The following is a 27,670-nucleotide window of genomic DNA, read 5'->3' on the forward strand; positions in this document are numbered from 1 at the left end:
GAGGAGGAGGAGGAGAAGGAGGAGGAGGAGAAACAACTCCAAACAAGAAGCTTCCTTATTCATGGTGTGAGAATTCAGATTTGCTGGTGGTGGCAACCAGATAAGATTTTTGCTTTATGGGAGGTGGGGTGATAATTAACTATGACAAGTTAACAAGTTTGGGATGAAATCTAGCTGTCCTACTAGCTATGCAACCTTGAGCAAATTATTTTATCTCTTTCTTCATCTGTAAAATGGGCACAGTACCATGTGTGATTGTTTTCAGAACTTAATGTGATATGCTTGTTGTCTAGAACACAATTCAATAATATTATGATCATAATAAGGTCACAATGATAATAACAGTAATACTGCTACTACTAATTTATATACTAAAAACCATATTGCCCAAATGATAGTGGATATGACAGCCTTTAATTATCATTAATCTGTCCAGGTAAATCTGTTGTAAGAAAAGAGCATGTTACCCCATCCTACCTCAAAATGTAAATTTACAAAAATGTATAGGTCATGGTCAAGAGAACTGTAACTCCAAGAATATACAATACAATGGAATTATTTTTCATCACCATCATCAGCAGTGTTTATTTCAAATCCAAAATTCAGAGCATAATGACAGATTTTTAGACTAATACTGTTAGTTGAGATGGTTGACATAAGTCCAGACGGAAGTTGAGAAATTAAGATATTAGTTCCAATAGAAAATCTTTGTGATCCCCCAAAGATATTCATGTTGTACCCCATAAGAAGGCATGACATCTCCTAAGTCAGGGGTCACAAACCGCCGCTTGCGAGCCACATGAGGCTCTTTGGCCCCTTGAGTGTGGCTCTTCCACAAAATACCACGTGCGGGCATGTACGTACACTGCAATTGAAACTTCGTGGTCCATGTGCAGAAGTTGGTTTTCGGTCTGGGCGAGTCTATTTTGAAGAAGTGGCTTTGGAACACTCAAGGGTCCAAAGAGCCACATGTGGCTCGCGAGCCGCGGTTTGCCGACCACTGTCCTAAGTTATTAGTCAACAGGAAAATTGTCAGACACATTGTACTGTGTGTTTAAATAAAAACTGAGGATAGTAGTTGAGGATGTTAGAATTAGAAGCTCCCTAGCTCTGCAATCTCAAATTTCTTAATGCAACTTAGCCTCAGTTTTCTCATGTATACATTACAATACCTTCTGCAAAATAGAGCTGTTGTGAGGGTTAAATAAGATGATGTATGTAATAGCAGTTAGCCTGAAGAAAGTGCTGCATAATTGTTAGCCTGCTGAAATCATCCTTCATATAGTAATCTTCCTTATCCGTGGCTGACAGGTCCAAGACTCCCAGTAGATGCCTAAAACCACAGATAGTACCAAACCCTAGGAATACTATGTTTTCTCCTGCACATATATACCTATGATAAAGTTTAACTTATAATTAGGCACAGTAAGAGATTAACAACAATAACTAGAAATAGAATAGAACAATTACAATAGTATCCTATATAATAAAAGCCCAGTGACCAAATGGCGGAATGACCAGAACGACCAGTCGACCAGTCGACCAGTCATTATGATGTGCACTCACCAGCAGGGGGCAGATGCTCAATGCAGGAGCTGCCCCCTGGTGGTCAGTGCGCTCCCACAGTGGGAGTGCCACTTGGCTGACTGGGATGAGCAGCGCTCCCACAATGGCGATTCCCACAGGCCACGCCCCCCACCAGTGCACCCATCCCATGCACGGGGCCTCTAGTACTGTAATAAAAGTTATGTGAATGTGCACTCTTTCATAATATAATTTGTACTATTCTTACCTTTTCACTTAAAGGAGGCACTTTACACTTCTCTCTGGGATATCTGAATTGTCAGCATCACTACCCTTGCATTTTGTGGCATTATTAAGTAAAATAAGGGTTACTTGAACACAAACAATGTGACAGTAAATCTGATAACCAAGAGAGCTACTAAGTGACTGCTAAATAGGAAGCATATATACTAGTATAACAGGTGGATATACTGGGTAAAAGGATGATTCACAACCTGGGCAGAATTTATCAGGATGGTTCGAGACTTAATCACCCTACTCAAAATGATAAACTATTTAAAACTTGTGAATTGTTTATTTCTGGAATTTTTCATTTAATATTTTTGGGCCATGGTTGACCACACATAACTCAAATCACATAAAGCAAATCCACAAATAAGGGTTGGCTACTATGATAAAAACAGGAATAACTGGGACAAAGATCTCCAAAGAGGGTGATTCACATTTGGTGTTCATTGGCTGAACTCTGGCTTTAGGGCTGGGATGTAGTTGTAAAATGCTCAAGTTGTAAAAGGACAAATTACTTTTTGGAATTTATCTTCAGGAGAAAACCAACTACAAGCAAAACTTTAGCCAAAAGGTTTTTCATGGCAATCCTATCTAACAAAGAGGGAATATGCTAATTGACCATCACACCCTCACAAAGATGGCAGCGCCCACAGCCAATAAGGAGGGAATATGTTAATTGACTGCCATGACCTCAAAGATGGCGATGCCCACAGCCACAAGATGGTGGCGCCCAGTCCCCTCAGCCCCGCCAGGGCAGCAGGCGCACAGAGTGGCCAGGCCTGCCCCAAGGCGGGCCCGGCTGCTCCGCGTGCCTGCCTCCGGAGTCCCCCAGTCTCCTCAGCCCCCCAGCTGCCCAGAGCCGGCCTGAGGCACAGGCAAGCCTCAGATGGTGGCTGCCCAGCTGCCCAGGGTCAGCCCGAGGGATGACCAAACGACTGAACAAGCAGGCTGCGTGGGGCGACCAGGCCGGCAGGGGGGGTTAGTGAGGGACAACCAAACAACTGAACAGCAGGCTGCGTGGGGTGACCAGGCCAGTGGGGGAGCCATGAGGGACAACTAGGCTGGCGGGGGGGCAGTTGGGGGTGACCAGGCCAGCAGGTGGGGCTGTTGGGGGGCGACCAGGTTAGCGGGGGGGGGGGGGGGCTGTTGGGGGCAACCAGGCTGGCAGGGAGGGGCAGTTGGGGACAACTAGGCTGGCAGGGGGGCAGTTGGGGGCGATTAGGCTGGCAGGGGGCAGTGAGGGGTGACTAGGCCAGCGGGGGGGGGGGGGGCAGTTGGGGGTGACCAGGCCAGCAGGTGGGGCTGTTGGGGGGCGACCAGGTTAGCAGGGGGGGGGGCTGTTGGGGGCAACCAGGCTGGCAGGGAGGGGCAGTTGGGGACAACTAGGCTGGCAGGGGGGCAGTTGGGGGCAATTAGGCTGGCAGGGGGCAGTGAGGGGTGACTAGGCCAGTGGGGGGGGGCAGTTGGGGGCGACCTGGCCAGCAGATGGGGGCAGTTAGGGGCGACCAGGCCAGCAAGGGGGGGCAATTAGGGGCGATCAGACAGGCTGGCAGGTGAGCGATTAGGAGCCAGCAGTACAGGATTGTGAGAGGGATGTCTGACTGCTGGTCTAGACCAGCAGTCGGACATCCCCTGAGGGGTCCCGGATTGGAGAGGGTGCAGGCTGGGCTGAGGGCCGCCCCCCCCCCACCAGTGCATGCATTTCGTGCACCAGGCCTCTAGTAATTTATAATGGTGAAAATTTGAAAACAGTCTAAATCTTCAACAATAGTAACTAGTTAATGACATTTGTTAAAATAGTATTGTAGATTAAACTAATAGAAATATTTATTCTATATTGTAAGTCAAAAAAGGCAATTTCTAAAAATATCTGAAACAAAAAATATTAACATTTGTTAAATTTGGCTGATAAAGATCTCTACAAAATCTCCACAATTTTCTATGTATTTTGTAAAACTTTTCAAAATAAAAACAAAAACATAACTTCCACAATAGTGCATTCAGAAGAAATTCTTTATTATGCTGCACTTCTCAGAACATAAGACTCATAATACTTTATTCTAATTCTTATTTCCTTCCATCTTCCCTGGTAGACTTTAAGATATTTAGGGTAGCAGGTACCTTGTCTATTTTATTCCCCGTAGCCCTTAGAACAATCCTTGAACATAAAAAGTTATCAGTATTTAAAAAAACAGATACACCCATGTAGAAATTATGGGTAATTCTTGTTTTCTTTATCATGATCTACAAGAACTTTTGCGGAACTCCTTTTAGATCTAGACTTCACTTAACTAGGTCAGCACAAATTAGTTGTTTATTTGTAAATACAGTATATAATTTCTTATTCTTTACCTATATCATCCAGGTGAACTTGCAGTTGTTTTGACTTCTCCGTACCTAGTACATTTGCAGCTTGGACCCAAACCAAATACTTCTTGCCTCCTTGTAATGAATCAGTGGAGATGTTAATATAATTTGAGGCGAGATATTGTTGTTCTTCTTCTGTCTCTAAACTTTAAAAAAAGATCATAATTACCAGTTATGTTTGGCTTGAATTAATTATTCCTGAATTTTTTGATGCTACCTTTTTAGCCGGCTTTCAGAAATCAACATTTACTGAGAGAAAAAAAAATAGATCAAACTTGATTTTATCTTGAGAATTAAAAAAAAAAATTGAGCCCTAACTGGTTTGGCTCAGTGGATAAAGCGTAAGCCTGCGGACTGAAAGGTCCCAGGTTCGATTCTGGTCAAGGGCATGTACCTTGGTTGCAGGCACATCCCCAGTAGGAGGTGTGCAGGAGGCAGCTGATCGATGTTTCTGACTCTCTATCCCTCTCCCTTCCTCTCTGTAAAAAATCAATAGAATATATTTTTAAAAAAAGAAATTGAAAACTATCTATGACTACAATGTGACTTTCATGGGCCCTAAACAATTTTGCCTTCATGGACTCCTTCTATTAAGAAAAAAAAAAGTATGTATGTGTGTAGGTGTGTTTATGTTTATATATACATGTACATACCTGTGTTTTTATAATATTTTACAACTGTTGCTATAAAAGCAAATATATTAATATCACATATTAAAACATTTTATCTGACTTAACAATAATTTTTTCCTTTTGATTTCAAATGAAATTAATCATTTCCATGGGCTCCTGAAATAGGCACTACTCCTACTGTGCCTATTGAGTAAGTCAGCTCTGGACATAGCTTGAAATACATGAGCACGCTCTGGGAAAGGGCATTGCACAGGGGCTCGGTGCAAGGGCTCAGAGGTAGGATAACCATAAGAATGAGATGAGGGGTGATGGGCGGGGGGGGGCGGGAGATTTGGATGGGGGGAACACTAACCTTCCAGATAGAAAAAAACCCCAGCATGTTCTGAAACAAATACATGAAATGACATGCCAGTTTTGAGAAAGTTCAACAACTTCAATACTCTGGGGCATAAAAGTATAAGGAATAACTTGAAGTAGAGCAGACCAGATCAAAAAGACCTTCTACGTATTTTGAGGTTAGAAATGACTGGCTCTGGTGGTTGATTGGATGAGGGGATGGACAAGATAGAGGAGAGAGACCCACTCTGGAATGAGAGAGATAGAGAGCTATTAAATTATCACTTCCAATTATATTTATCTAAGTTTTTATAATTGAATATTGAGGATGTCTAACCCACCAATTAAAATTTCCAGTTATTTGTTAAGGCTAACACTTAACATTTTGTTAACTGACATTACCTTTGAACAAAAAGTTTGAGCCTCTCTTTTAAGTCTTTGAAAAAATTTACTCTAGTATTTTAAGGGGGTGGGAGATTGGGAGTAGTGGAGAGGAGAGTACCGAGGAATGTCTCTTCCCTCATTTTCTGGTTCTGTAAGGAGAAATTGTCTTTAAACGTCCCCTCCTCTTGTCCTGCCCCTCGCTCTCTCTTCCCTCTTGAAAATGGGGGTGATTCTACTCAAGAATAACTGGGCCTGGGCCTCAGTCCCTTCCTCTTTCCTTTTCCCTCAGGAGTCAGAAGACCAGGGAGAGGTCCTTTTCTAGGCTGCTCCTCCAATACACTGTTAGATTTTTTTAAAAATATATCTTTATTGATTTCAGAGAGATGCAAAAGGGAAAGAGAGATAGAAACATCAATGATGAGAGAGAATCATTGATCAGCTGCCTCCTGCATAACCCACACTGGGGATCAAGCCCGCAACCCAGGCATCGAACCATGACCTCCTGGTTCATGGGTCAATGCTCAACCACTGAGCCACACCAGCCAGGCAAAATCAGCATTTCTTGTCAGTTACTCCATTATTGTCAATAGCATGCTGCCTTTCTCATATCCTCAGTTTGCCTTTGTTTGTGTGCCATTTAAAAAAAATTCATTGATTTGAGACAGACACAGAGAGAGAGAGAGGTAAGGAAGGAAAGAGGGAGAGAGAGACAGAAAGAGACATTGATCTATTGTTCTACTTATTTATGTATTAATTGGTTGTTTCTCATTTGTGCCCTGACCAGAGATTGAACCTGCAACCTCGACGTATCTAGACGATTCTCTAACCAATTGAGCTTCCCAGCCAGAGCTCTCAGTTTTCCATTTTTAATAGTTTTCTCTCCATCACATTTAAGAGACAACCAAAGAAGTGAAGCATTTTTTTAAAAGATTATTTTCTTATATTCTCCCTGTTTTGGGAGCTGTGACCATGGTCTAGGTTCTATCTCTGTATTAATTGCCTATGGTGTATTACTTGTAGATTCCTAAGTTAATTGTACTACATTGTGAAACCTAACTTGATATAGAAATCTAATTTAGAAGGGAAATAACCTTGGAATTTGAACAACGGTGAAAAGACAAGTACCTTACATTCTTATATTTAACGAATAGAACGCTTCACAAATTTGTATGTCATTTTCATTCAGGGTCTTCTCCATCTTCTGCGCTGTTCCAGTCATCGTATTGGTGCTGCAGAGGCAAGCACCCGCCTGATTCTTTATCTAATACCATTAACTGCTCTCTGTCCCTGAGGGACTGACTTGATAGGCTTTGTGGGGAAGAAACAGTTTAAAAATCACTGGCATTTCCTCCCTGGGGCTCCACTTCAGGCCCTGTTCCTATTATGTGTCTATACAGAAACTCCCCAATTTCTCCAGCCCCACAGGACCCCAGCCAGGATTATAACTTACCAGCCACTTAGGTTTGTTGGAATCCAGAGTAACGTGCTGGCTAAGACACAAAACTTCATGGAGAAAAAGAGGAATCAGCCTTATACCACCATGAAATAAATGCATTTATAAATCAAAATACTACATAAATTATATTTCTATTTTTTAAACTTATTGCCACTATCAGAGCAGGATAACCTCAGAAGGCAATCAAAATATCTCTCTAAGGCTGACAGAGGGTGGGCGGAGGGGTGTCCATAGCATGCAGGTGGCAGCAGCTACTCTATCTTGTTCAGCTCAGATTACTAACTCTCAGTATATATGTATTTTCCAGTGCGGCCTCTTTCCTCTCACCAGCAGGGAGATCACTATGAGCACCATGAGAGGACAAGAAGAACATATCATGGTGATGAAAAGCACAGGGCTTGGGTTTTGGAGGCAGACTTAGGTTCAAATTTCAGCTCTGCCCCTCGATAAACTGTGAGAGTTGAAGCCCCTTACTTAATCTCTATGTACTTCAGTTTACTCATCTGTAAAGCAGAAATAATAACATCCTGGTATCATGAGTAAATGAGTAAATTAAATAAGAAAGCATTGAGCATGGCTTCACATATTAGAAAACAGTTATTGCCCTAGCCGATGTGGTTCAGTGGATAGAGCATCGGCCTATGGACCAAAGGGTCCCAGGTTTGATTCTGGTCAAGGGCATGTACCTCAGTTGCAGGCTCCTCCCTGGCCTGGTCCCTGTTCAGCGCTCGTGCAGGAGGCAACCAATTGATGAGACCAATTGTTTCTCTCACATTGATGTTTCTCTCTATATATCCCTCTCTCTTCTACTCTTCCTAAAAATCAATGGAAAAATATCCTAGGGTGAGGATTAACAAAAAACAAACAACAACAACAACAAAAAAACCCCAGTTATTATTATGACTTGTGACTTTCATGCATTTAAAAGAATAAAAATGAAAGTTTTAAAATTGCTTTATGTCAACAAGTGAAATTTTATATTGTTTGTATCTGAGGTCAAATCATGCCATTAAATCGAAGTGTTTACATAGTTGACTTATATTCTTTTTGAAGTAAGGTGGCACATAAATAAATTAGAGGATAATTTCTTATAAGGCACACTAACCTCATGCTAGAAGAAAATTAAAATGTGAAAATCAGAAAATGGCAACTATGTGTAAGTACTAAGTAGGGCATCTGTGAATATTTTCCAGCTAGAGAAAACCACATGCATATTCTTAATTGGTTTGTGGCTAATTCTTTTACCGCACATATTAAGACCACAAGTCAAAATGAAAATGTATTCTCAAACCAACATTAACCATATACTGGATAATTTAATTCTGCTCTTAAAACCTCCTCTCATATTGGCATCTAGACCACCGAGCGCTATTTTAGATGAAGATTTCAATAATAATGACTGACTATACTTTGGGACTACTTTTATATAATACCGTATATTACAAAGTTTTTTTTAATTTCTTATTTCTATTTCTTTATTTCAGGTACTAATTAATACATGACAGATTATTTGTTAAAGTGGGTCAGCACGATTTATATTTACAGAAGTGTTCTGTGCATCTAGCTCTAGTTGTAGTTAACAGATTTTCAATAAACACTGTCAATTTATGGTGATAATGGTGACAGTATCTTTCGTTTATTTAATCACTCATAAACAATATGTATTTAATACCCACTATGTTCCAAGCACTACTTTAGACAAAACTCCAAGGAAGTAAAGAGGAACCAGCCTTATGTTACCAAATAATAAATACATTTATACATAAAAATACTACATAAATAAACAACAATGAACAAAACTGATAAAGACCCAAACTTTGTGGAACATACATCTTGGTAGAAACAAATAAATGTATAGTATGTCCTTTAATGTTTAGAAGAAAAATGAGGCATAAAAGGGGTTAGGAAGTGCTAGCAGTAAGGGTGGGGGAATTATTTTGTTTCAGGGAGATGAGGAAGGTGAATCTGAGAAGGTAACATTAGAGCAGTAAACAATCAAGTCTTGTGGGTCTCTGGAGGAAGAACATCTAGGCAACCTGCAAAGGCCCTGAGTCAGGACCTTGCTTATCCCGTCCAAAGAACAGTAAACAGTAAGGAAGTCAGGGAGGCTTGGTAGAGTGAGGGAGATGGGAAGGGGCTAGAGAAGCAATTGGAGAGCTAGGAGGAGGGAGATTTAGAAGGCATTGTAAGGTCACATAGGTCGTCCAAGGACCCTGGTTTAGATATGAGTGAAATGAGAGATATTGAGCAGAAGAGTGGCATGATCTAATGTGCATGTGAAAAGGATGATGGTGGCTACTTGTGAATAACTAATGAACTGTAGGAGGGCAAAGGTTGAGGCTAGGGCCGTGGTTGGCAAACTGCGGCTCGCGAGCCACATGAGGCTATTTGGCCCCTTGAGTGTGGCCCTTCCACAAAATACCACGGCCTGGGCTAGTCTATTTTGAAGAAGTGGTGTTAGAAGAAGTTTAAGTTTAAAAATTTTGGCTCTCAAAAGAAATTTCAATCGTTGTACTGTTGATATTTGACTCTGTTGACTAATGAGTTTGCCGACCACTGGGCTAGGTCATCACTTAGGAAGTTCTTGTACTAATTCAGATGAGAGATGATGTGGCTTAGATCAGGATTGCTATGTACATAGTGAAAAGAGGTTAACTTTTAAAGATAGGGCCAATACATTTTGCTGATTATTGGTACAGAAGAATCCAGGAAGAGATCAATGGTTTTTTACCTGAGTAATGTGAAGGACGGAGTTGCCATTTACTGAAAAGGAGAATGGAAGTCTGGGGGGAGGAAACTGGGTGTTTGATTTTGAAAATGTTAGCTTTCAGTTACCTTTTGGATTTCTAAGAGGAAATGTTGAGAAGATGTTAGATATATGTTAGCTGCAGTTCAGAAGAGAAGTCTGGATTGGAGATAAATAAAGAGTTTTATACCATATATTTGGATGAGGTCTTTTAGGTAAGGAGTTTTAGATAGAGATAATAAGAGATCCTAGGATACTGCTGCGAGGGCCTATTCCTTTACTGGAAATGCAAAGGAATCAACCAAAGAGACTGAGAAAAACCATCCAGGAAGTAGGATAACCAAAAGAGGGTGGTGTCCATCCTGGCAGCCGGAAGAAGGAAGTGTAAAGCTAAATTAAGTGCTCCTGCTAGTAAGTGATTTTGATAAGGAAAATAAGAACTGAGAATAAACCATTGGATTTGGCATTAGGGAAGTCATTAGTGGCACTGCTTCAGTGGAGGACAAAAACTTGACTAAACTTGATTTAAAAAAAGACTAGACCCTGGCCGGGGTGGCTCAGTGGTTGAGTGTCGACCTATGATCCAGGAGGTCATGGTTCTATTCCCGGTCAAGGCACATGCCTGGGTTGCAGGCTGGATCCCCAGTATGGGTGTGCACAGGCAGCCAATCAATGATTCTCTCTCATGATTGATGTTTCTAGCTCTCTCTCCCTCTCCCTTCCTCTCTGAAATCAATAAATTATATATTAAATAAAAAAGAGGATGAGAAGAGAGGAAGCAAAGACAAAATACGGACAACTTGTTTGAGGAGTTTTGTCATATAGAGGAGCAGAGAAATAGGGTAGTAGAAGAGAGGGACTAAGAGAGGGCTGTATTTTTCAAGAGGGCAGATGCTATAGCATGTTTTAAATCTGAAGGGAATCATCTAGTAAAGATAGAAGAGGTGATAATGCAGAAGAAAAAGAGGAACATTGTTGGAGCAGTGACCTCCCGTAGGCAGGAGGGGTAAGATCTGGTACACAAGTGGAGACTTGGCCTCCGGGTAAAGATAAGTCATCCACAGTAGTGGAAGAGAAGATCAAGTTTGTGCGTACAGATGTCAATGCATCAGTAGATGAGGGAGGTTGTGGTATTTCTCATTGCTCCTATTTTCTTAAAGAAATAGGAAGCAGGTCATCAGTAGAGAATGAAGAATGTTGGAGACCAGAGATGAAAGAAAACATAAGAATAATTATTATGTGGAGAAGTGACTTGGCCATTGAAATGTAGTGGGACTACCGGGCGGCTCTCTGGGCCCAGTTGAGATTAGTGGTCATGAATAGAAAGTAGTATCAGTAAGTTTGTGTTTGTCCCCAATCACAGTTAGTTTTCTGAGTACAGGTACAGAATTGGTGAGGAAAGGGATTTTAAAATGTGAGATGCTCATCAAGTCCTAAAGGAATTACTGAAACATAACATCAGAGCCATGAAAATATTTAGAATCATATCTAAGAACTCTTTCTGGTTGTTATGAATATGAGAAAGGTGTGGCAAAAAACAAGCAGATCTTATGAATCGGTAGAATAAACAATTGATTTTAGGGGGCCTGAAATTATATATCATCTAAAAATAATTGCCCTATTGGTCTTACATGGCACCTGAAAATTCCACCATCGGCATTGTTCTAAAAAAAAATGTATGAATTTTTCATGCACAGAGACAGTGTCTATACTTTTTAATCTCTAGAATGTAACATGATGCCAAGAAGACACAAATGCTAAATAAATATTTACTGTTATTTTGAATGGAATGGAATGAAGGGCCACCATCATTCATTAATTTTCATTCAACAAGTCTTTATTGAGTAGAAGGCAATGCGCCAGATATTATAAAAGTTTCCAAGATAAAGAACATATTTATATGAACCTGTTGACAGTATTGGGACATCAGTAGATAGACACTTATTAGCAGAGGTGTTTTTTTTTAATCACTACCCATTGATACATAGCAAAATATAGAAGTGTACAGGAGGGTATGTGAATGGCCATGCCTAACTGCTGATGGGGTCACTACAAAGGCACTGAACAAAGTTCTTGAAGTAATACAGACACAATTCCTGTACTTTAGAACTTCAACCCAACACAGAGGGAAGCCCTGATGTTCCATGGAGGAAATGCCACCTTCCTGTCACTGGTAAAATAAGTGGGTGGGTGGAGGTAAAAATGCCTGTCAATATCTGTGATTTTACTGGAAATTAGAACCACATGTGTTGGAAGTGAAACCTTACAAATGCTGATTTCTACCTATCTGCCAAACTGGAAAATACACAACCCTGGATCAAGAAGAGCCTTTTTAAATCAGATACTTACCACTTCAACCACAAAATTCATTCTAAGTCAGCTTTTTCCCGGGAGGTAAGATGTTTTTGCTAGTTAGAAAAATTGATTTTCTCTTTTCTATTTTTTTTTTCATCTCAGGGGTGTGTTTCTAATTACAAGATGAACAGATATTTATATGTGCTTACAGAAGCTCATCTTTGAATTTGCTAGAGGAGAACATTCATGGTTATGCTAATCTTTTATGTCCTCTTTAAAATATGATCAAATTCCATTAATCTGGACTCCATTAATTCAGAATTTTTGTTAGGTTTATCTGATTTTGGCTGTAATTTATAATATACTAGAGGCCCGGTGCATGAAATTTGTGCATGGGGGAGGGGGTCCCTTCAGTCCAGCCTGCACCCTCTCCAATCTGGGACCCCTCGGACATCCCTCTCACAATCCTGGACCACTGGCTCCTAATCGCTCACCTGCCTGCCTGCCTGGTGGCCCCTAACTGCCCCCCCTGTCATCCTAGTTGCCCCTAATTGCCCCCTGCTGCTGGCCAGGTCACCCCCAACTGCCCCCCTGCCAGTCTGGTCATCCCCAATTGCTCCCCTGCTGGCCTGGTCACCCCTCACAGCCCCTCCGCCAGCCTGGTCGCCCAATGTAGCCTGCTGTTCAGTCGTTTGGTCATCCCTCACTAACCCCCCTGCCGGCCTGGTTGCCCTACTCAGTATTGGGACATTGAACAAGACATGCTTGTTCAATCGTTTGGTCGTTTCTCACTAACCCCCCTGCCAACCTGGTTGTAGGCAGCCATCTTGTGAGGGTGTGATGGTCAATTTGCATATTACCTTTATTATATAGGATGACTTTTTATTATTATTCTTTAACTAGACTGTCAAGGGAAAAATGCACTTACTATGTGTCCGGCATTCTAGGCTCAAGTAATACAGCAGTGAACAAAACAAACAAAAATTATTGCCCAGATTGAACATTCTGGTTTGAATGAATGAGTAAATTTACTCTTAACATATGTACAACAGCTAGAAAATGAGTCTCAGCATATTTAACATCTCTTTCTAGTAATCTGTCCAAGATTGCTATTACTTGAAAATAATGTAAATAAAATAATTATTTATAATATCCTGTAAATGATCATTTTTTAATGGCTTTATATTAAAATTTTCTCCCAAATCAGTCAGGTTTTGATGTAAAAATAAATTAAATAAGCCTAGGGAGTCAACCTTGAGTGTCACCATAATACTCTAACATTGCCTTTTTGTTGTTAATGTCTTGAGCATTTCCTAATTTGCTTTCTTATAAGTTTTATAATTTGCTTTCTTATAACCCAGTATGGTATTGCTTATCCTCATTTCACAAGAGGCCAAGGTTCAGCAAAACTAAGTAACTTTTCCAAGATAGCACAGCTAACAACTATGGCGGATAATGTTGATGACAGTACTAAGCTCCATATACAGGGCACTTGGATGAGAAGCCTGGAGGTACAGCATCTGATGATTAAGACCAACAGAGAGGAGATTACAGAGGAGAAAGGCAGAAAGAGCCTAGATCCTTGGGGTGTCATTGAATTATCAAGCCAGCTCTGTGCTAACTACAACTACAACCTGATATAAGTAAAGCCCCACCTGTTCAAGTCACAGTGGTTGGGGTTTTTTTTGATATTTGCATCAGAGAAGACATTTGACTGATAAGTCTGAGAACTGGAAATCAAATGTAAAACTCTGAAGCCCTTGTTCTTTCCGATGGAACAATCTCAGTACTCATAACTCACTACAGGTATTCTTCACTTTATAAAGAGAATGTGTCCCTCATAAGCCACATGCAAATAATTTAAACATATTCAACTTAGAATGCATTGATTAATTTTTAAAGAAATCTATAACAAATGATCTTATGAACTATTTGGAGAATATTTTTATGACATTAAATAGGAAATTAAATGGTGGTTGGCAAGTTTTTGCTAACAGATGTATTTTTTCAAATTGTGCTATGTGTGTTCCAAATTTACAATGCAATTTTACTGTCAAGAATCTGAGAAGGCAGGTTAGTAGGACCTAAAAGGATTAACCTACACCCACTAAGATGGCATTAACCACCAAGATACTAACAAGTGTTGGCAAGGATGTGGAGAAATTGGAACCCTCATACACTCCTGCTGGGAATGTGAAATGTTACAGCTGCTTTAGAAAACACTGTGGCAGTTCCTCTAAAGGTTAGGCAGAGTTACCATATGACACAGCAGTTCTATTTGGAGTTCTATTTCTAAGTATCTGCCCAAGAGAAATGAAAACATATTGTACACAAATGTTAATAGAAGCATAATAGCCAAAAAGTGAAAACAACCCAAATTCCACCAACTAATGAGTGGGATACATCCATACAATGGAACATTATTCAGCTAGAATAGGCATCCCTAGAGAATGCTGGAGAAGTTGAAGAGAAACAGTGAGTGACTACTAATAGATACAGGGTTTCTTTGTGGCATGAGGAAAATGTTCTAAAATTGATTGTGGTAATAGTTGCACAACTCTGTGACTATACTAGAACTCTGTGAATGGTACACTTTATATGAGGTGAATTGTATCAGATATTGAATCACAAAGCTGTTACATTTTTTTAAAAATTAACCAACCAACCATGATCAGGAGATAAGTAAAAGGGTCCAGGAAATAGCAAAAATCCTGAAGGCTCTAGGCTCCCTGTCAGTCTGGCACTGCTAGTTTTTCTGTGAGCTTGGACTGTGGGGTTTACTCCCATAGTGCCCTCATTTTCACAATTCTGAAGTGGACTTAGCAATGAGACTCTAGTTTTCTTGTCCTCTTGGCCTTTTTTTTTTTCTCCATCTCCTGGAGACTATCTTACCCCCAAGGCCAGGGGTGAGGTTAATGAATGCTCAGACCCTTGTTAAAATCCTGGTTCCCTGCGTCTTAGCCAAGTGACTTTGGAGAGACAAGAGGAGCTCTCCAAGCCCTCGGAAAACGGGAATAATAATAGTTACCTCACAAGGCTGAGTTGAGCATTGAAGCCATAAGCACATGAAGTACACACGAAGCACATTGCTTAACACATTGTGTACTGTTCACCAGTGCAACCCATTTCTGATCTCTTGCGTCATCCCTTTAACACCCGACCACGCCTCTGTTTAACCCCTGCTCAGAATGAAAGGTGTGAGCTCCTTGCCCTTGGCTAGAAGGCCGTGTACACGGCTAGTAACTCCGGGCTTTGCCATGTACTCAGAAAGATGTCTAGTTTTTACCCAGAATTCCTTGAATGAAAAGGTGTTACTTTCTATGATTTATTTCATCACTATTATTCTGAGTACCTAACAGGTGGACAAGAAGAGCAAGTTTGGAAGGTTATTCTCTTCCATATTGATGAGATCTGGACAGCATCTATTAAGTATGCCCTGCTACCTGGTTCTCTACATGATTTCAGCAGAAAAGTAAGGAAATTAGAGGTAAGGCAGTCAGGCCAACCCAGATTCAGAACCCGCCTCTCCCTCTCTGTAGCTGTGTGGCCCTGGGCACATTGCCTAACCCTGCTAAGCCTCAGTAGCCTTGCTTATGAAAATTGGGGGGGGGGGGGGGGGGTCCTTACGTACATCACAGGGTTGTATAGGGAATTAAATGAGGTAGCACATATAAAGCTTTTAGCTCAGTGCTTCCCAAACAGTAAGGCTCAATAAGTAGTTTGTGAAATTTTTAAGAGAAAAATAGTGTGCTTCAAATACATTACTGAAGGCTTTCTTTTTTTTTAATCCTCACCTGACGATATGTTTATTATTATTATTATTATTATTATTATTATTATTATTACTGATTTCAGAGAGAGAGAGAGAGAGAGAGAGAGAGAGAGAGACATCAACGTGAAAGAAAAACATCGATTGGCTGCCTCCTGTATGTGCTGACTAGGGATCGAACTTGAAATCCTTTGGTGCACAGGATGACACTCCAACCAACTAAGCCACCTGGCTAGGACTGAAGGCATTCTTTTTTTAAAAAGATTTTTTTAAAAATAGACAAAGGTGACCAACTTATCCCAATTTGCCAATTTTTCAAGTTAATGGTTTTATTTCCATCTTTAACAGTAACAGAGGAGTCCAACACAGACTGATGTACATGAGTATGGTTGAAATGTAACATAGAAATATTTGAACTATCTACATGGAAGAATGGAAAGGGATTTTTCTCAGATCAACCTTTTCCTGTGTTACAGTCTCTGAATAGTAGAAACTAAACATGCGTCCCCCACCCTAATTTAACTTAGTATGTAGTAATATAACTTTTATGATCAATCATTTGTCTTTAAGCATAAAACTTGAAGAGAGTTTGGCTGCCTGGTGGTCTTGGCTCCTGTAGTCTGGTATTGTTAGAACATATCAAAAGAGCATTTCTACAAAGCCCTCCTCAACTCCAAGTAGAAAACGATTCCTTTCATTCGATTATTACTTTCAGTTTTAAACCCAAAAGTCCTGTGTCCCAGGAAACTCCTTAGACTCAGGAAAACCAGGAAAGTTGCTCAGCCTACTTGACACCAAATTTAATTCATTGCTAACTATGGCCCTGGCACTGTGACACACACTTTAAAAGCCAAATTTCATTTAAATAATTAGAACAAACCTGTGCAATCGGTTTTATTTTAGGCCCGTTTCAAAGATGAGGAGAAGTCAAATTTGGAGAAATTGGGTAAATTGCCTAAACCTTAGAAGGAGGATAGCTCTGGGATTTTTAAGCGAAGGTCCTTCTAAAACTGTCCTGCTGTATAACCATTGGGCTCCTGCCCCCAGGTCCCTATCAATGAATTAAAAGGTTAGAAAGGTTATAGAAAACCTTGCCCCCCAGAGTGAAAGTATTAACGGCGTGTAAGTGTTGTGGTAGCTTCACTTATCATGGTTAGGGAGCTGGGGGTAATCAGGGTGTCTGTTTGAGCTTGGGACCCATTTCTTGGGGCCCTGCGGGAGGTGAAGGACTGGCTGAACTGCCGTGGGATTGCTTATTTAAAGTGTTGAAGAAGGAACCTACCTTTTCAAGTGCACCACATACTTTGTGTCTAGGTAGGTGGGCTTCCCGGTATTCCAGGTACAAGTCATGTTGCCTGAATATTCATAAATTACGCAGGTTACCTCGTCAGGGACATCTGGTGGATCTGCAACAAAATGTATCACTTAGGAGCCACCATAGAAACATCGAGTTCTTTATAAAGAGAAAAGTTCTTTCCCAGTTCATTTGGGAAAACAGGTCAATCCCCCTCAGCACTTCTCTCATTCATTCCCTACCACCTCACCTTGCGACCCACTCTGCCATCAAACACTGCTCCTCTCCTTTATAGATTTCTCTGTATACTCTACTTCTTTGGGGATACTAATGTGATCAAGTTCCTCCCATCAAAAAAAAATTTCACCCTCCTAAACTCTCTTCTCTTAGCTACCACTGTATCTTTCTCCTTTTCTTAATAGCTATTTTTTTTTCTTAAGAATTCACTGTACTGGTCTTTTTCTTCATCTCCTATTTACTTGTAAACCCCAACAACCAAGATTCAGCCCACAGTTCCACCAGAACCACTGGTAGTAAGGTTTTTAATGATTTCCTAATCAATAAATCCCATGATCTCTTTGCAGTCATTATTGACCTTGACCTCTGCAGCATTTAGTATTTGGGCCACACCCTTCTTGAAATCTTCTGTGTCTTTTGACTCCTGTGAAAGAATTCTCCAAAGGGTTTTTCTACTTCTCCTCTGGCATCTATTCCACTTTAAAAGTCTAGTGTTTATACCTACTATTAAGTATTATTCAGCCTTAAAAGGAAAGGGAATTCTGACATGCTACAACACAGATGAACCTTGGAGACATTATACTAAGTAAAATAAGTCAGACACAAAGGAGAAATATTGTATGATTTTACTTATAGGAGGTATCTAGAAGAGTCAAAGTCTTAGAGATAGAAAGTAGAATGGGAGCATGGTGGTTGTCAGTGGTTGAGGGTAGAGAGGAATGAGAAGTTGATGGTTAATGGATACAGAGTTTCAGTTTTGCAAGATGAAAAGCGTTCTAGAGATGAATGGTGGTGATGGTTGCACAACAATGAACTCAATGCCACAGAACTGTACACTTAGGAATTGTTAAAATGGTATGTTTTATGTTGTGTCTATTTCACCGCAGTAAAAAAACAAGGTTTTTTAAAATGTTGGTAACCACAGAATTCTATTTCAAGGTTCTTTCTCCCTTCCTCCACCCCTCCTCTGTGCTTTCTCCGAGTGGCCGTATTATAGAGAACATTATTAGATTTTGTCTGCTAGCATTTTTCCTTTTTCAGCACTGACATCTCCCTCACTCCCAACCTCATCCCCTCACTACCCCAAGCGCTGTCAATCACTAGGCTCCACAGAGAAGTATGCCCTTGACCTAGGCTGATTAATCAAGTATTTCTCTTGGGAGTGACCACATGACTCAAGATGAACCAATCAGAATTCTCCCAGGGACTTTTTTCAGGAGCCATTGTAAAAGAGGCACCCTCTTTCCCCCTGAAATTACTGTCTCTGAGTAATAGGGAGCTGTGAGTTGCTGGTGGCCATCTCCCTGTCATAGTGAAACTGCCTACTTAAGAATGAAGTCAACACAGGGGAAGACAAAACCCAAGAGATGGGAAAAGATCAGAGAGTTCTGATGACAGTGTTTGAGCCCTTGGAGCTGATGAAACCCCAACAAGTATGGAACAGCACCTGGAATTTTCAGTTGCACCATCCAGTAATAAATTACCATGAAAAAGATAACGAAAGAAGTATGGAAATACTGAGTGCTGATTATATACTCACTTTCTCAGGTGCTGCTCTCTCAGCTTGTGCCTACATGTGCAATCCTGTCTGGGAAACTAGACTATTCAGAGAATGACCAGACAAATGGCAGAATGGGGCTCGTAAAAAGTAAATGTACAGACATTTATGCACCTGAAGTTATACCCAAAGATTTATCTTAAATCTAAATATACTCCTTGCACTTCACCTGCAAATTACATACCAAGAATATTACTTGTAAAATCAGAAATAAATATGCAAAAAGGTTATCCTCATTGCAAATTGAAAAGATAATAGATGCCATTTAGACCTATAAAAATGGCAAGAATTTTGAAAAATGGCAATCCTCAGTGTTGGAATGGACAAAGGACAATCCTCTAACACACTTGTGCAAATTGCTGCAGCCTTTATGGAGAACACTTTACATATTATAATCTTTAGAAGCTAGAGTAATATCTTGTAACCCAGCAATTTTGCATCTAGAATTGCATTCTTAATGAAATATTCATGGATATACAAACTATTTAGCTAAAAAAAAATTTCCTCTTAAAGTATTGTTTATTGTAATAAAAATTTAGAAACAAACGTAATAACCTAAAATAAGGTTAAATAAACTATAATACACTCCTAAAATACATTCCAAAACAATGTAGAATACAATTATGTATGTTTAATTAGTTTAGTAAGTAATTAAATAATGGTCATATGATAAAGTGAAAAAAACAAATTGTGAAATAGTATAGTATAGTGGTCTCATTTGAGAGACAGAGAGAGAGGGATTAAGGGAGAAAAAGAGAGAGAGATAGAGAGAGAAACTTGAAAGATACTCTGGATTATTAAAGAGGGATTCTTTTAGTAAGATTGTGGGATATAGAGATCATGAGTATTTCTTTTTGCTGGTCTAAAAATTTTAAAACTTTATGCATTGACTGTAATTTGATTTTATAATAAAAAATGATTTTCAAACAGTAAGAATAGACTAAAGTACTTTATAACATTTTTGTGAGTTGTAGCATTGAGTTACAATGGGGAGAAACAGGATGCCAAGTAGGGTAAAGAAAGCTTTACATTTTATTTGCACCTTAAAGGAGGTAGCTGTGGACACAGACATTTAAGTCAGTTTGAATATTGATTGAGTTGTGGTCCCTCAATGATTACAGTGATTTGTGCTGAAGTTATTTTTGTTTTCTGGTTTCAGATAAGAGTATCATTGAATTAGTTACCATGAAAGACAACTGTCACTATTTTGGGATATGCTATTTATTCCACAGCATTCTATCTGAAGTGAATGCTCAGGGTTATAAATGTCTGATAGTTTATTAACTTTGCAAAAAAAAACAAGTAGATTATATACACACACACAAATAAACACAATACCTATAATAATAAAAGCGTAATATGCTAACCAGACGTCCTTCTGGATGAAGCTGCGGTGGAGGGGGGCAGGGGGGCTGAGGCAGGGGCCAAGCCCTGTGCATCAGGCCTCTAGTTTGTAATATTAATGTGAAGCTATGTAAAGATGGGAATGTGAGTATGGTTATAAGAGTAAGACCAAATTGTTGTTAGATCTCATTTCCAGGTTATTCAACGTTCAAGAATAAAAACCTACTTTACAACTAGATACTAAAATATACCCTGAAATATACAAGAATGAGGCTTAAGTTTTTGCTCTCGCCTACCAATGCCATCCCTCCCCTATTGGGGCACTTATTAATCACAGGCCAGGATTCTAATTAATTCAGAGTCTAGACAGAGATCATTTTCTACTGAGAGCTCCTTGAAAGCAGAGTCTGTGATCCCTCTCCTAGCATTTAACACATTTTTAGTGCATAGCAATCTCTCGATAAAGTATATTTCATGAATTGATTGGATTGATTAATAAAATGATAATAATAAGCAGACTTAAAATGAAAAGAAACCCAGTGCTTCTGACAAAGATCACTCTTTAATTCCTTCTCCAAGGAGAGCACAAACCAACCTAATTGTGCCAGTAATACTTAAGAGCAATGCTAAAGATGAATATTCAGGATGTTTATTGGATAACAAGTCTGCTTTTATCAAGGTAAGTAGAGATCAAAGATGGTTAAAATTTAAGTCAAAGATATTTAAACTTTTAAATAAATGATTAAGTGGTGATGTGACTGTCCCATGCAATGTTTATTTTAATTTGGTATTTTTAAATGCATAAGGACATCTCATAGTGTTTGATTCCAGGAGTTGGTGTTATTCTGATAGAAGAAACTTCCCATAATAAGCATGCATTCAATCACAGACAAGAAACCAAGATATGTTTAAAATTGTGGCTACAAATGAAATTGTAATAATAAGTTTGTGTTTCACAAATTACACATTAAAGTACAGATCATTTTAAATATAGAGAGATAGATAACTTTTCAGGGAAAGCAGTGATTGATTTATCTTCTCTCTTTTATGACTTGTCTTCAGTCTAAAAATATACATATAATCATTCTGTTTAAAGCAGTAACGATAAATTGACATAGTAAAGCTCACAGGACAAATATCCTGTGATCAAAGTGATCAGTGAGAGCAATGTGATTTCTAGAGTACCTCAAAAACCCTCCAAAACCTTTCTTTGACCTACTTAAAAAGGAAGTTTTATTTGCTAAGAATGCAGAACCCAAGAACACAGGGGTTCTTCAATCCAGGGGTTTGAGTAAATTTTTACCTGGCAGTTACCATTTCGTACTCATAACCAGGGGTCTATGTGAGAAGTTACAACTCACAAAGTAAATAAATGGAAAGAGTGATGTCCTTTCTAAGCAGCCATTTGCAGAGAATACGTGCTTCATTGTATTGTCCTAGAAGGGGAGCAAAGGCCATTCCCTGACTTTAAGCATCACGCAATGGTTTCGGGGGGCTCAGAGGCCCTCAGCCAGCACTGGGAGAGCTACTGGTAGTGACCTATCACCCAAACTGCAGCGCAGGGAAGAAGGCCATGCTTCTTTGGCCTCTTTCTTCCTCTGGCTTCAATCAAAAACTAATCTTTCCTCATAACTGTGGAAGTTGCTAATTTGCCCTCTGAAAAAATTATATATTATCTCAACACCCCCACCCCAAAGGATAAATAGTGAAGTAGTTAAACATTAAGGCTTATTTATATTTCCTGAGGATGTGGACAAGGTAAAGAGTCCTCATACATCAGATAAGATGTCTGCCTGTGGTTTCAATTCCCACAATTTAGGCCAAGTTTAGCATGTTGTTATCAGCAGGGGTCCTCAAACTTTTTAAATGGGGCCAGTTCACTGTCCCTCAGACCGTTGGAGGGCCAGACTATAGTTAAAAAAAAAACTATGAACAAATTCCTATGCACACTGCACATATCTTATTTTGAAGTAAAAAAACAAAATGGCAAAAACACCCGCATGTGCCCCGCGGGCCGTAGTTTGAGGATGCCTGGTTTAAGGCATACAGTTGCCAACCTTATTCTTTGACTCCAAAACATACTACTTTCTTTTCAACTACTTTTCTTCCTCAGTTTACTTCTACCCCCTCCCATATTTCTTCTCTATCTTAAAAAAATATATTTTTATTGATTTTTTTTTAAAGAGGGAGGAAGGGGGAGAGAGAAAGAAACATTAATGTAAGAGTGGACCGATCTACTGCCTACCCACCTGAGCATGTGTCCCTGACCGGGAATCAAACCAGCAACCTTTTGGTGCATGGGATGATGCCTAACCAACTGAGCCACACCAGCCAGGGCTTCTTCTTCTTCTTCTTCTTCTTCTTCTTCTTCTTCTTCTTTTTTTTTTTTTTTTTTTTTGAAACTCTTGCAAGATCAGGCAACCAGAGTTAAATAGGACAATGGCCTTATTTTAGATCCCCTGCTTTTCAGTTATCCATTCTAGGGTCCAGGTGGTCTGGCTCTTACTAGGTAAGGTCTGGAGGTGAAGAAGGAAGAACTCAGATTTGATTCTCATAAGTGTAGAGGAAGAGAACATAGCACATACCCAAAGCCCTGTACCTTCACTGAAAATGGACCTAGATGTCATCTATATGTATAAAAGCCAAGTGACTGGAACGACTGGAATGACCAGTCGCTATGACTCCCACAGCCCCTCCCCGCTGCCGGCCCTGATCGGCCCTGATCAGGGTAGGCTGGCCGGACCCCACTCGTGCATGAATTCATGCACCAGGCCTCTAGTAGGGAATAAATATCTGGGTTAAAACAGTGCTGAACTTATTGGTCTATGTTTCATAATAGTACAACAAAGAATTAAGTATATAATTATGCAAATCAGCCCATATTACTCTAATAATTTAAACATCTTCAGAATACTTGCACACAAATTGTATTTAGCAAATATGTTAAAGATTAATGATATATTTTTTCTTAATAATTAAAGTAATAAACATAATGATTCACAATTGGGGCAGTGGGATTAGAAGCAGAGAATTGTATCAGAATCTTCCATGTTTTGTCCAAAGGATGTATTTTTAAGGGCTTAGGCACATTGGTTGTACTTTAAAGTATAAAATGCTTTAAAAGAAATTATTAAAATTAAGGGCTTACCACAGTCAGTATAATTTGCCTCATTTCACAGATATGGAATTGAGGCTTGGATTCATTAAGCAACTTGCCCAAGGTCACACAGCTGGTAAGGAGTATAGCAAGAACACAAAGCTAGTTTTGCAACTGTTTTTCTCCCTAAATCTTAGCTTCAAAATTTTACAGTAGGATCTGCTTCAAAGTTGATTATATTAATTTGGAAAAATAAAAACAAACATAAGAGAAAAACAGATGAAAAAACATTTAACACCTGAGTTTGTTGCCTCTCATGTATGCTGTATTGAAAATTGTTGGGGTTCTTTTGGAGTCATTGGTAACATGGTAACATTTATAGAGTTCACATTAAAAATTCATATTTCAGTCTTCTTCTAAAGAGTCAAAAACTCTGGGAATATTGAGCCCTCACAAATGCTGGAGCTGGGCAGTGGCTGTCCCCAGTAGACCATATCTCTGCTCTCCTCTCTGCACAGATCCCACCAGCTTTTGTAACTCATATTTTTCACCAACCTGGCCCCTGGAGACATTTAAGTTTGCAATTCCTGTATTAAACTAATATAAGAAGTGAACGATATCAACTTGCCTCTATTTTTAGACAAGTTGGTGATTACCAGTAATTGTTAGACGAGCTTTTATTTGGACTGTGAATGCACCCCACACACTTACATCCAGAAGAAATGTCTTTTCCACATATCAGTGTCTCTTGAGAATATCCAGGACATTCAGCCGTGCAATGCATGGAGGCACGTGGTTCCACAAAGTTGTCATATCGAAGCTTAGCTGTCGTTTTATTAATCCTTGTGATTTTCAATCCTTCTTTGATGTTATTTTTATAAAAATAAAATTTCCTTGGTTGGCAGTTCTTAATTGCTGCTTGGCAATATATGGAGATATTCATACCCATCTTAAAAATTGTGGCTGGTTCTACCCAGATGTGACCAGAGCAGTTTATATTTGTAATTCCTGGAAATAAGTAGATTAAAATAATAAATTCCATATAAAACATCAAAGCAGGAGATTAAAAATAGGCTATTACTTTAAAAATGTATTCTTTTCTATTAATTAAATGAATTCCATTGGGAAAAAGTTGGGGCACTAAATGTATCTTTTAATTGATTAGCTTATTGTCATGTATTTTTTACTATGCTTCTGTTAAGACTCAAGAGCATGAAAAAAGACTAGTATCAGCCTTTAAGCTTCTCTGTCTAAAGAGCAACTATAATTAGCTCTCTTATTTTAAAGCAGAGAATCAAGGCATTATGAGGCTACACCTTTTTTGAAAGGTAAGATTAGATATAACTCTTGGCACTACAGAAGCCAAATCCCAACTAATCTATCAGTCTTTATTATTTTTTAGATAAAGGCTACTTTTACCAGAAAATTCAGAGTTTAATGAATAAAACCATACTGTTACTTATGGCAGAAATCTATTGCTTGGTAACCACTTAAAATTCATTCTTAATTTAATAATATGGGAAATGTTCAGAATTTTTTTAAGTTAAAAAGAACATTGCAAAACAACATATGTAATTGTAATATACATTCATGTTAGAAAGAAATAGATGGATTAATTAAAGAGAAATACACTGATATTAACAATGAATTATTAAGTCAATAATTTTTCAATACATAGGAGTCAACATGGATTGCATAAGAATAGGTAAAAAAAATACATTAACTTCTCTTTTTAATAGGGTTCTTGGATTGGACAGAGGAATGTTAAACATGGGATATATATTATTTTTAATTTAGCAAAGCTATTTAAAAAGGGTAACATAAAATTCTAGTAGAAAACTTGGAAAATGTAGTCTGGATTATATTAAAAATTTTCGTAGCAGATTGAAAAATAATCTATCCTATCTAATAAAAGAGTAATATGCAAATTAACCATCACTCTGCTACACCCACAAGCCATGCCCATCAGCCACGCCCACCAACCAATCAGAGAGAGTATGCAAATTAACCACAACCAAGTGGGACACAGGCCCCACCACCACCCCAGAGCGACACCCCATCAATTCGCAGCCAACACTGCCAAGACCCCATAATGCAAAATGCAACCCACAGCTCAGCTCAGCCTGGAAACAATCGCTGTGGGCATCGGGTAATGACATCACATAGCAACACCTGGCTTCCTCTCCCTAGCGATTAGCCTCCTTGGAGTTTCTTCAGCTCAGGAATACAACTTGCTTTATAGCCAGGTGCAAACATTTTACAATTTAACCAAATGTTTGTGAAGCATTTTTACGTGCCTCATCTCATTTGATCCTCACAGAAATCCTGAAGTAGGTAGATAGGAGACTCGGTAGAATCCTATTTTCTTTTCATTAGCTGGAAAATGGAGATTTAGAAAGTTTAAAAACCTGACCCAACTGAAAAGAAGTAAGAAATGGTGGACCTTGAAAATGACTTCAGGTTTTCTCACTGCGCAGAATATAGCCAAATACTGCTGCAGTTTAAATATTTTACCCTTTGTTCTACCTGTGTGATCTACAATAATAATCTGCTTCGTGTTGATATTTACTGCTGTGTTGCTGACAATTACCTGAAAGAGAAGTTAGGGTTCTTCACTGGGCTGGGAAAAGTTCAGCTAGTTCAGAAAGCAGGTCTAATTAAGCAAGTTTATATATATATAAAAGGTTAAGTTGACTTGCACATGCGCAATATATATAAAGCTCTTGCTAGCGTCAATCACATGCATGTGTTTTGATCTGTCATTGTCGATTGTGAATTTGGTTGACGCTTCTATTATAGAGAAAGGGCGAATAGCAATACTAAAATATTTCTTCTAATTAATTTCCTTTCAATGTGCACAAATCTGTGCACCGGGACACTAGTATATAAAATAATATCTGATGGACAGCTGAAAGGTCTCTAATGCCACTTCACAGGGACCCATCTTATTTCTCTATGCTCTGTATTAATCACTTGAATGATAAACAGAAGTCCTACTTATCATTTGCATTTTTCCAGAAGCCAGAAAAAGTAACTGGTGCCTTATTTCCCCCAAATCTTCTTGGATAGTGTTGGGCTGACTCTGGAAGTGTCCAATATCCTGCTGGAGGGATTCTAGTTCCGATGAGGAGGCTACCTCTATATCTCTAATATAATTGTGTCCCAGCCTGTAGAATACAGTTTTGCACTTGCCACTACTCTGAGTAACTTGCACCATCTGGAAAGTTTTCTTCGAGGCCTAGAACCCTGCTTTGGTGTTGCTTGTCACCCAGTAAATGAGTCCTTGCCATGCATCCCCAGGATACCATTGCCTCCAATAGAAACTCCTAAACACAAATGGCTGTCCTGTCTGAACTTCTGAGGATCCCCTTCCTGGATTCCTCAAAACTGCTTATGTCTGTCCTAGTGCCAGACGTGTGTGTAAACTGTAGGAAGGGAATAATAACAGCACTGACTACTGCTGCACAGAGTTGTTGTTGTGAGGGGTAAAAAGCTTAGCACAGTGTGCTTGACACAGAATAACCCTCAACAAATGGTCTGTGGAATTGAATTCAATTCAAAATGTTTGATGGATTTTCATGGAACAGTTATAATAGTTCAGAGATAGAACATGCCAACTCGAAGTAATAAGCTCCTTATCAGAAATGTTTATATATGAGTTAAGGGTGATTCCGTTAGGGATACATACTTGAGAAAGGAATCCTGCCTTAGGAAGGAGGGAGCCTTTTTTATTTCATTCCACATAATTCTTATGCTCATATAATTTTTCTCAACATAATAACTTGATTCTTCAGAGATCCTAGCATACATGACACCTTGGAAATATTAGACATTCAATATTTTATTTGAATAAAAGGTAACAATAGGTATTCAAAATACTATACCTCCGTGACACCAGTTGAAGAATGCGTAAAGAGCTATTACCACATCCCACTGAAATGTGACTTGATTCATGCTGAAAGCAGGGAAAAGCTCTTTGTTCCTCTCTAGGAGAAAAATACAAAAAAAGTTTAAATTTTAGTATTTTAATAAAATAATAAAAGGCATCACATTTTTTCATAGCAGTTATTATTATCTTTGATAAGAACTTCTGATAAGGAAGAAAGGAGAGATGGAAGAAAGGAGGGATGGAAGAAAGAAAGGAGGCAAATGCTAAAAAGTCACTAGTGTGTGAAGAGGTATAATATGGAGTAAAGCAAAAGAATGCCATTTAACACCCTTCAAAAATCACTATGAATTAGCTCAGTAGGACCTTTTGATCCTGGATATAATACAGTTCCTCTTGTCTAGTCTATCTCATCATAAATCTCCTTCTGCTCTAAATCCTGATGATGAACTTTCCT

At 39.2% G+C, this 27,670-nt stretch overlaps 1 protein-coding gene across 1 annotated transcript in view; it reads right to left on the reverse strand.

Moving 5' to 3' along the window:
- Positions 1–27,281, reverse strand: part of IL23R (interleukin 23 receptor) — a gene marked incomplete at both ends in the record, with an annotated part of 70,961 nt that extends 43,680 nt beyond the window's left edge. Inside the window, 4 exons of the mRNA XM_079776141.1 lie at positions 4,165–4,325; positions 17,080–17,203; positions 24,039–24,335; positions 27,212–27,281. Of these exons, the coding sequence (XP_079632267.1) occupies positions 4,165–4,325; positions 17,080–17,203; positions 24,039–24,335; positions 27,212–27,281 (652 nt within the window). The remainder of the gene's footprint in view (positions 1–4,164; positions 4,326–17,079; positions 17,204–24,038; positions 24,336–27,211) is intronic.
- Positions 27,282–27,670: the final 389 nt, after the last annotated feature.

The sequence above is a fragment of the Cnephaeus nilssonii genome, assembly GCF_951640355.1.
Source record: "Cnephaeus nilssonii genome assembly, chromosome: 7".
Classification (NCBI taxonomy): Eukaryota; Metazoa; Chordata; class Mammalia; order Chiroptera; family Vespertilionidae; genus Cnephaeus; species Cnephaeus nilssonii.